The 10,574-nt window shown below is 45.9% G+C and overlaps 1 protein-coding gene across 4 annotated transcripts in view; it reads right to left on the bottom strand.

Annotated features, from left to right (window-relative positions):
- Positions 1 to 10,574, bottom strand: part of LOC149349743 (guanylate binding protein 128up-like) — a 49,090-nt gene that overhangs the window by 2,266 nt on the left and 36,250 nt on the right. For 2 of the 4 annotated variants that reach the window (XM_089578778.1, XM_089578776.1), the window contains exons 7-9: positions 4,864 to 4,986; positions 4,192 to 4,287; positions 2,786 to 2,949 (exon numbers count right to left, since the gene is read on the bottom strand). In XM_089578778.1, the coding sequence (XP_089434904.1) occupies positions 2,943 to 2,949; positions 4,192 to 4,287; positions 4,864 to 4,986 (226 nt within the window). In that variant the 3' untranslated portion in view covers positions 2,786 to 2,942. Of the gene's footprint in view, positions 1 to 2,785; positions 2,950 to 4,187; positions 4,288 to 4,863; positions 4,987 to 10,574 lie in introns of those variants that run through there. The other 2 variants (XR_016290158.1, XM_089578777.1) reach the window with 2 other exon arrangements.

Below are 10,574 nucleotides of genomic sequence, written 5' to 3'. Positions count from 1 at the left end.
TTCCTTAAAATCATCTGAGTGTAAACGGCGACGGCCTATGGCTTCGGTGCTGCGTTTCTGCCACAACGTTGTCAATGCCAACGCATGCAGCGCACATCTGTCACTACCGCCACGTAGCTTAAAGCAAAACTGAAGTGTCCACTGTCCCAGGGGACCAGTTATGCGCCTTTCTTTTGCTTTCGAAGCTCCTGCTCTTCATTTTGTAGCTTAAAGCACGACTAAGGTGTCCACTGTCCCAGGGGGCCAGTTACATGCCTTTCCTTTCCTTTACTTTATCTGAAGGTCAAATGAAGGTGAAACCTCCAGACACGGTGACCCTGGCTTTACGTAGCATATGAAGCTTTCGCTTCAAAAAAGTTTTGATCCCCATACAATGCGAGTAAGCCAGTCAGCTCGAAGACGTTCCAGAAGTCACGAAAGCTCCGGTCATTTGTGTACGCCGGCACACTGGATACGACGCGTGTAGCGCGGGCGCCAAATATCTGGCAGATACAGATCAGGCGACACGCTCGCGCCTACTGGTGTCCTTTGCCGCGAGCATGCGCAGACCACCTTTGGCATATGCACGCGGGCGCGCGCTTCGCAAGTTGTCCGCAGTTGGTGGTTTAGTGATTATCGTCATCGGGTGTACTGTCTTTCGAAAAGCCTTGTCAGAGATATCTTTCCACTGAAAACCTCTTCGGTACCGTCGAGCATGTTTGATATCCCACAATTCTTAAAATTGCAACTGGTGAGTTCCTCGGGAATGCTAGCCCAAGCGTCAGCCATCAAACTGCACAGCGTGGCTGGAGAGGCCAGTGTCTGGCGGCAGTAACTGCAGGCTCTCCCTACCTCATCCAGACCATGTAGCAGTGCTTGATGCGGTACGGATGCTTTCGGCAGCTATGATTACTTTTCTTTTAAAAGCAGCGAGGGAGTGCTTTCGCGGTCCCGATACCATGGGAGGTGCAATCATCCTCGATGGCAAAGTCAGGTCAGCGCAGTGGCCTGGCACCGAAATCTAAACTACCAACCTACGCCACCACTAGATAGCACCTCCTCTCGCTTGAAGCGGGGTGATAACGGCGCTAGATAATAACGAAACCTGTACTAAGGATTTTGGCTGAAAATTCAGCACGCCAAAGTCTGGAAGAAAACCTTGCATTATATGCGAGTTTTTACGGTATATTTGCTTGTGATTGGTGTTGTAGTTGGCAATGTCTGCTGCTTGTCCTTGAGCACGATGATTGTGCACTTGCTGTGCTTTTTATTCCATGTTCTTAAATTAATAAATGATTCCTGTGCTTACTTAAATGAAATCAAAGGCAGAAACAAGCCTAAACTTTGTACTGTAAGTACGCCAGAGGGCAGCGCACTTCAGTTGTGTACAATTGTGCAAGTAAAACTCTGCTCCCATCTATGTGATCTGCGCAGCATGTTCTCGTCCCACATAGTTAAAAAATGGCGTTCTTCTGTGTGCTGTGTTCATTTTTCTGTCGGAGCATCTCGCCACTTATACTTTGCTGATAGCACAACAGTAAGCTGCCACAGAGTGCATAAAGCAGCACAAGCTCTGTCTGTCCCAGCACTTGCTAATTTGTTAACTCCAGCATGTTGCCAGAAGTCTTGTCTTGTGCATAGTCCGACTTTAGCTGAATGATGTATCTGTTGCCTATGCTACATAAACTTTCCTTAATAACTACACCTGCCACCTGGCACCCATCGCTGCCATGACTTAGCTGTAGCTGAGAGTTTCCTTCATGAATGTTTGTGTACAGTGGGCAGTAAAAGTTGCCAGGATGCTGGTTTGCGTAAAAGAAACTGTTAATGGTTGTGTTAGTTCGGGGCGTGGGAGCCCCGCATGCGAGGAACCTCTCAACACAGTTGCTGCGACTGGAGGTTTATTTCATTGAGGGGTAGAGAGAGGGGAGAGTGGGAATGCAGACGGTCATGGTAAGGGAATGGGGAATGCGTCAGTCGTCGGGGGAGACGCCTGCTGGCTTTTGTGGGAGTGACCGGCCCGCGCTTGTTTCTTGGCAGCGGCCGGCGAGTGTGCGCGGAGGAGGCAAGGGCTGCTGGAGTGGCCTTGCGTCGCAAAGGTCGACGAACATGACAGAAACTATTTCAGCGCAATCTCTCAAGTGAATCGCCTGAAATGACTGCATATATTAGGGGACGTGCGTGTCCCATCCAAACATGCACGTTCGGACCACGTGCAAATTGCACCATAGCGGACAGTTTAATGGTGGCAGCAAAGATCCTGTGGCTGTAGCACCATGATGGTGAGCACTGAAGTGACCTTGATGTCTACGGTTTGTAGAGGCAGGGGGGTAGCAAAGTATTCAGATTGCTTAAAAATAAGGGACGAAATGCGTGCTGCCCTCATTAATCTACCTTTGCTGTCATCTTTGTCGTCTTGGCCTTTCCTTTTGTGGTCTGTCGCAGATGCGCATGCGCTCACGGTCGTCTTATATGTTCTACGAAAAACGTGTTCAATAAACATAGTAGTTGGAGTCAGCGCCCGTCCTGTCATGTCCTATGTGTATTCGTCCTAAAAGTTAGCGCTGCTTAAATTTGAACGAAAGAAAATAGCAAAGTATAGATATGCTTTAAAAAAAAATGGTGAGGGTGAAAATCTTATTAATTAGGGAAAACTTGAACCTCTTGGATTTGTTGATGCATTTGTCACCCAGCAGTTTCAATCACCAAGGCCAGGTTTTTGGACTAACTTGCCAAGCTTTAGTACTGTTGCATTCTTCGCTATCTCTACAGAAATCCAGGTGAAGCAGGCCAATGGCAAGCAGGGTATACACAAATATTACTTTTATTCAGGCACACTGTGGCTGTGTCATATTTACATCATCAGCTTTTCTCTTGAGCTGTACAAGTACGGCAGAGCCTGAGCCGTAGCAAGTTCCCACATCTTGCAAGTCAGCAGTTTTTCCCAGAGACCAGCATCATCATCACACTCTGCAAATAAAATATACAGTCGACTGCTTCAGCTAAATACACACACAAATGGAATGAGCAACGCTTGAAGACTTACACGCAATATGTACACAATTTGTCAAAAGTAAAGAACCCAGGGGGCTGCATTCTGGGCCATGCTGTGCAGCTCGTGCATCGCCAAGCATTCCAAATTTCTTCTGTGTGAAAGGAACTCTCGTCGCCTTTAGAAAGCTTAGGACTTCCATGCGTGCTACTAGAGCTCCACTACACAGCTTAGAAGCATGTCCCTTGGGCTCTTAACTTTTGACAAATTCTGTACTTGGTCAAGTGGTGAGTACACAGAACCTGTGCTCTGAAAAAAAAAAAAAAGTATGACAGAATTTCGCACACTGCTGAGATGAGATAGAACATACACAGCTACAAATAAATGTTATGCTGCAGCACTGCTTCTGAAACTTGTGTAAACATGTCAACACATTGACAAAATTTTGGTGCTACAATTATGTGCTGACGCGGTGAAAACCCATCGCACAATACACAAATTAACTGCGCTCCCAAAACTGCACGCAATTGTTTCTGTATTTCTGCATGTGTCCACTATGAGGACAGAAGTGCCCAGGCTATGCGAGTGCCCACACAAAATGTATCGCTGGCAGCGCTATATTTTTGTACCACCATTTCCATTCCTGCTAGAAGGGGCGGTCATCCAAGAATGTCCCTGGAACAGTGTTCCAATCCTTTGGCTTGATACACAAAGCAGCCATCTGGCAACCCGCAGCAGCATACGCCAGGAAGGGCGCCAGCTGGTGTGGGCTGCTTATTGCACCAAGCCCAAGGGAAGCAAAGCAGACGCTTCCAGAGAGTGCCCCTTGGTGCGTGAAATGGGCGCGTCGTTCTCGGACCACTGACTGACTCTGGTGATGCAATGATGCATTTGAGCCAGCGGCCAAGCGTCCTGGGCACTTCTGCCCCAATAGTACTGCTCATATAAGGAGAACTTTAAAATGATCTATGGCAACATTCAAATAGAAGCACTTCTATAGAGTGCCTTTTCTTGTACTGCTTTCCTTGTTAGTATTTTACACTGAAATACAATCTTGAGAATGTGTAAACCAGTCATTTCCAATTCAGGCCAGGGAGAGACACTTTCACAAGGATGACGCCAAACTGTGTACTTTAGGCACTCTTAAATAAAAGTTCAAAATTCGAAAAAAAATTATCTACAAGCAGCTTGCAGAACAATCGAAAACAAGCTACCCTTACCTTTTTACCACTTGGACAACATCTTCATCATTTAGAACATGTTCCTTTCCCACTTTCTGTGGGTTGTGTTTCACCGAGGAACCCCACACCAAAGCACTATGGCACATAAAAAGGAAGGGGGAGCACAGTAAAGCTTCAATAAAAATAAGCTCTTTTCAAAATTGAAAGCAAGTAAGTAATCCTGCTCCTAGTTATTTAAACATATAAAAAAACAAAAAAAAAGCCTTGAACCCACCAACAGCCCAGTGGTCCTTTGCTGCAATTGCGCTGTTGGAAGCCACTTTATAGCAGCACTAAAGATCACTTAAGACCACAGGAAAGGTGTGCAAAAGTAAGGCAACCAAGAATATGTTTTACATCTTCAGCTGTGCACCGCATGTGCTTCATAGATGCACCGAAAATAATTTATGAAATAATCCACCCAATCACTTTGCCAGCTTATCCGTACCCCTTCTGCATTCAAAAAGTGGACTTATGAACACACTCCCTCCCATTGCACCTCTGCGTGCAGCCTATGCTTGTGAACAATTGCTTTTTGAATATGCAAGTCCCTTAATAGCCACAACTGAATTCATAAAACAGGCTTCAACAAATAGGCTTGACTCTGCAGAGTATTGTATTTAACCCCCCCCCCCCCCCCCCCTTTAGTGAAATAAGACATCTAAAAGTCACCATTTGAACTCCTTCATAATAGTGCGATGCAGCTTGTTGCAGAAGTCTTCCACCGTCCTCCTATCCTGGCTGAGAATAACTGGTGCCTCATAGTCTGGCAGCTGCCCCTTTGGCTTGGTGTATCTGCAAAGCAACACAGTTAGTGCAATTGTAACAGTCACAATTGCAAAGAGCATCAAAAAAGTTCTTGAAGCATGTCAGGTGGGACCAAGTTTTCGAAACTTCTCAGGCTTGGAAAAATACGAGAAGCCTTCAGAACTCTCAGGCAGCTAACATTTTTGATCAAACTGCATGCCAATACCATGGTTTGCTGAAATTGTACAGCACTACAGAAACCGCACAAGCTATCTGCTCATCAAGGGCTAAATCAAAATGGCATGAGTATGATGAACAGCTAATGACTGGCTGGCACATCATGACCACTGTTCGATTGTCTACTGAGATTTGTGAATGCATGGGCACCTGCTGATCACACATGCTCTTTACCAGTGTACAGCTCTGTGAATTGGGCCTCTGATTAGCTGTTGCCAGCTACAGCTTGGCTACAGCACTTAGCTTCCGTGAGGCAAAGTACAAATGTGATATGCAAGCAAGCATAAACCCTATGCTCTGGCTACTAACTTAGGCCTCTAATCTTAATGTCAGACCAGCCCATGGCAAGCTACTAATCTTGTATTCTTCTTCAAAGAACATGAGTTAGCTCAAAGGGAATTAAACTGTGTTGCGGGGCTACTTTCTACTCGTGATTCCATAAACAACGTGAAAAGGAGCACTGCGGGAAAAAAATAATAAAAAGTCTTGGTGTTCAAGTGTAGCCATATGAACAGCAGGTAGCTACACTAGAACCCAGTTAATATATCCCAGTTCACACAAATTCCTGGACAGCTAAAGCAGAATCTCATTTCTACAGTATTCCCGGTTCATATAATTTTCCAGTTTATATGCTCAAAACTGTGAGCAATAAAAATATCCCACACAGTAACACTGTCTTTCTTCGGGTTACTGCGGTCCCTGATTATGATTTCCCAGCAGAGGGTCAGGTAGGCAGCAGCTGGTGCTGGATAGGGTTTAATTTAAACCATAATGGTACGATGCAGCTCGTCACAGAAGTCTTCCACCATCCTCCTATCCAGGCTGAGAATAGTGCCTCATGTACAGGGATAATCCTGTACTGCACAACTGGGTTGAAGATGATGCCGAAGATCATAATGTCATCAAATTCTGATTGAACGATACATTTACTGACCAACAGGTGGTGCGCTAACATGCAAGCAGGCCGAGCCTGGGGGGCACAGAACGCAAAACATGCAGCAGTGGCAGTCGACTGCTAGAGTAACTTTTCCATAGCCCATGAGTGCAATGTGATCAAGCATTCAAAAATGACGATGGTGACAGCTTGCCTTTTCGTCGACAAAATCATGCAACACATCAGCTTTGAGACAAAATAAAGGCCCTCCTCCGTCCATGTTGGCCACCCTTTGGGTTCTTTCTACGGCAGCCTCCTTCCAACCTCTCCCTACTTTGCCACCTGCCAACCACTAGGGATGCCATCACCCCTTTGTCACACATGCAGAGCTTTGAGCACAGCTGCACATTCAAGGATTGCTTTTGAGTTATCACAGCTGATAAACAGAAGGGCAATGCTTTTTCCATTGCTCTCCCAAGCTGGCTGCCACACCGATATCTTAGTAGAGACAAAGAACAGGAGTATAATAAAAATAGAGCACACAAGACGTGCTACTCTACCTCCTGAAACTGGAAATCAGCAGATAATGCCATTGATGAACAGCCTGCACATTGTGCTGTGCACACATACTACTTGCAAACCAAACACATTACAAAATTATTTTTTTGCAACTCTGCCATGAACTGCTTAAATAGGTTTTCCATGACCACATTTGTTGTATGAATACATATCGTAATTTGGTTTAGTTCTTAGCTGCGACTGCATGACACTCTTAATCACCCCACAATCCAGTTTCATCAAGTACTGAGTACCTACCTATCAAGTGGCTAATTGATCCAGTAATCATGGCCTCAATAACTACAGTGCATGATAAATAATTAAATCTACTGTAATATGCTCGCTTGGTGGCCTGTGTGCTATGCCCTGGTCATCCTTGTGCCTTCCGCCATGAAACAATATGTCTATTATGGCCATTTGGGTTTCACAATGAGCAGCGCAAAGTAAACCATGATAATACCGGATGCCTGAGCTAACCAGCTATTGATCATATGGCTCACAAACCTAACCTAGCGTGAAAGAACTAGCTTCTCAAACAAGTGGCCAGGACTGAGTGTATCATACCAACACCAGTTGTTATCATCATCGGCCAGGTAAGTTCACAGCAAGAAAAAGGTCGCTCCCAATTATTTCTGATCAACCACCCAAGCCTAGCCACAGCCACTTTTTTCCACCAAACGTCTTGACGACATCACCCAATGAGTTCTCTGCTTCCCACGGCTGTATTTCCATCCACTTAGAACCTTGTTCACTATCCCAACAAACCACCAGTTACCTGATCTGCGAATTTTGCATCCAGCCTAACCTCATCTCCTCTCTTGATTTCAGATATATCATAAGCTTGACTGTATCATTTGCCTTTTATTTCCTTTCTGTGCTGTCTTTGGCCTCATTCAAAGCTTTTTCATTAGCCTCGCAACTTTCAGCCCATGGCGAGTAGACCAATTTTTTGGACTCCCAATAATTCGGACTAGCACGTTATTTCAGGCTTCGCTGAGGAACTGTTGCGCATCTCATAGGAATGTGTACATTTTCACGACCGATATTTCGGACTCTGTGGAATCCAAAAGTTCCAATTTTTGGACTAAAATAGATGCCGGCAATTCTATGTTAGCTGTGACAGCGAGTACGCATCGCTGCCACAACTAACTGGTTCTCCGCTGCCGTGGAAGGCGCCATCAATTGGAGGAGTCGTTTGTATAGGCTTGGCTATTGCGGCTTGGACGGCGCACATGTGCGTGTGTGTGTGTCTCTCTCTCTCTCTCCTTTCTGTCTTTCACACTGTGCTCCCCCAGATTCCACGATACCAACTGGCCCAGTTGTCTTTAATTCACAATTCTTACTTTCGCACTAATTTCTGATGGTCAGAATATGCCATGATTATTTGGCACAACCAGGCAGTGCAATTTGCTTCTCAGTCGTATAGTGCAGCACTTATGCCGCACCCCCAAGCTCTAAATCTGAGTAAGGTAAGGAAACCTTTCAACATCTTCTGATCTTTGGGGAAGCTCTAAAGAGTGGTAAGAAAACCATGCTGCCTGATAACTTCTGGCAAAGGAGGTACTTCCTCATTACTTCCAATACCTCAGTAACCTACTGTTACTTCGCCAGTTTACTTAACATTAGTTTCTCTCTCATTAATTCTGCTCCTGCCATTGTATTCTGCTTCTTCACGTCCTCAATCATACTGTTTCAAAGTCCAATCTGTAGCACTATGCCCACGTTGTGAGGTAGAATACTCTTGAATTAATCACATAATCACTCAAACTCTAAGATATAAACCATGTTCCAGGCTAATGCTTCGTAGAAAAAGTCATACACACACAAAGCAAGCCACACAGATATCTTGACCCCTGGAGAGTCGTCTGATGCAATGAACACAAGTTCCAGGCACTGGCATGTGGTTGTGTGCGAGTGCACCACCAACGTAAAATGCTCTCCTGCTGGTTACAAAATATGTGCAGTAACCACCTATTGCAGACTTCATCACAAAATTCTTTCTACAAGACACTACTATTAGAAAAATTTTTTAAAGGGATACTGAGGCGGTTTTCGAATCAGCTAATTTTTTAGGGTTTTGAAGTAGTGTCATTGCTGATCACATCTGTGAAATTATTTTTTCGATTTTGGCTAAAACAGTGGCGCAATCACCAATTAAAAACGCGATGTTCAAATCTCCCGCGCCCCGCGCGAGTGTAGGAGAGGAGAACAGCGGAGAGGGAAACCTCGTCCATGTCGGCCAACGTGACGTCACGTTGAGGAGCCGGGGATACTTCGGCGCACCCGAGCGAGCTTTCAGCGCGCGTTGTTTCTCGTGCTGCGTGCGTTGTGACGTACAAAGCGTGTCAGCCGACCTTGAGAATCAGATTCAACACGAGGTACTACTCTGCGTTCGTGTCCATGAACAAATACGGCCGAGGCTGTGTCGCCTTCCACTGTTTTTAGCAAGATCAAAAGCTCGCAGCCCAAGCGCTCGCTGCTGTGACGAAGAATTCAAGCTGACCAAAGCAAACCTACTCTGCTCGAAGCACTTTCGTAAGAGCAGCTACATGCAGAGCTTGTCCCTAATGTGACCTCTGGAGATTTCTGTCGAAAAGGCGCGGCTGAACCATGACACAGTTCCTTCGATTTTCTCGCGCACGAGAGGTGTGTCACCATTCCGAAGAAGCGCCTCTTTTAAAAGTAGAAATATGCTCACTTAGCCCCTGAAGAAACCTTATAGAGGCTCAAGCATGTGTCGCTCTCCTCAGCTTAAGTGCGGCCAGACCACCTGAGACGTGCTCAGCAAGGTTCGGTTAGTGATTTTATACTCGGTTCGACCTGTCCAAGCAAGCAAGCAAGCAAGCAAGCAAGCAAGCAAGCAGAACAAAGCACAATAAAGCAAAGCAAGCAAGCAAGCATCGAAGCTCTTCATATGCAGGCATCTCGTTTAATCGTAGCTAAGCAATTAAAATGAAAGCGTTCGACGTTGATTTCGGATGCAAATTTATGAGAGAAATGAATGCCAACCGAGTTTTTGCAAAAAAAACACCGCAACCTTACTCGGTTTCTTCAACAAGTTGTGGCAGCGGGCGAGTTGCAGCTAGCTTGGCTTTTAGACACAAACTACTTCACTGAACCTAAACTGCAAATCTAGGAAGTAGGAACGTTTCCGTGGCAGTGATTAATATTTTCTGGCATCTGCTGAACGCGCCACGAGTGAAGCAGCAGCCTTGTGCACGTATTTGGCTTGGTTTCCAGCGCACACTGATTGCGTCACTATGTTGTGGTCACGTGCCTCGCAGTGCTTGGCCATTGCGCTTCGCTAATTTTGACACCAACTTTGTGCTCCTTCATCGTTTCCTTGAAATACTTTCTTGCTCCAACCTGCAACGCCGGGTACTGAGAACAGGATTTTTTGTACACAGTGCTTTGGGCCTTTTCTTTAGGATGACGCTCTTCCGGGCGAGCCAGGAGGCGTCCGGTGGTGGCAATTGACTTGAGTATTGTTCGCACCCCTTCCTTTCCGAGAATACAAGCCGAGGTTGTGCTGGCACCTTTTATGCATGGTCTGCATCGCGTCTTTGACGCTGGCGCATGCTTGTGCTAGGGGTAGAAATTTTTGCTTGTCTTTTTTGGTTTCAGGCGATACGTGGAATGAGCAAACTATAGTATCCTTTTCTTCGGAGGTCAGTAAAAAAAATAGTCGCCATATTCGCTTTTACAACGACACGGAAAGCTGCGATCTTCACTCAACGCAGCGCCGGATCCGCATCGGCAGCTTCTCCAGTCCTCAAAGTGACATCACGACCTCTCTTGACCAATCACAGGCGGCGGCGCGCCGCGCGAAGTGCCCCGCGGCACAGGCCGCATATTTCGGCTAAAAAAGGCAATTCGCGCTTCTTTTTGCCTTAATTGGATGCGATATTCCAGTATACAGCATGAAAAACTATAGGATGCCGCTGCTAGCACGATTTTCAAAAAAAGT

This window comes from Amblyomma mixtum, chromosome 3 (assembly GCF_055824585.1).
Source record: "Amblyomma mixtum isolate Tamu chromosome 3, ASM5582458v1, whole genome shotgun sequence".
Classification (NCBI taxonomy): domain Eukaryota; kingdom Metazoa; phylum Arthropoda; class Arachnida; order Ixodida; family Ixodidae; genus Amblyomma; species Amblyomma mixtum.
Note: the sequence above shows the minus strand (reverse complement) of the source record. Positions and strands in the feature narration are given on the sequence as shown.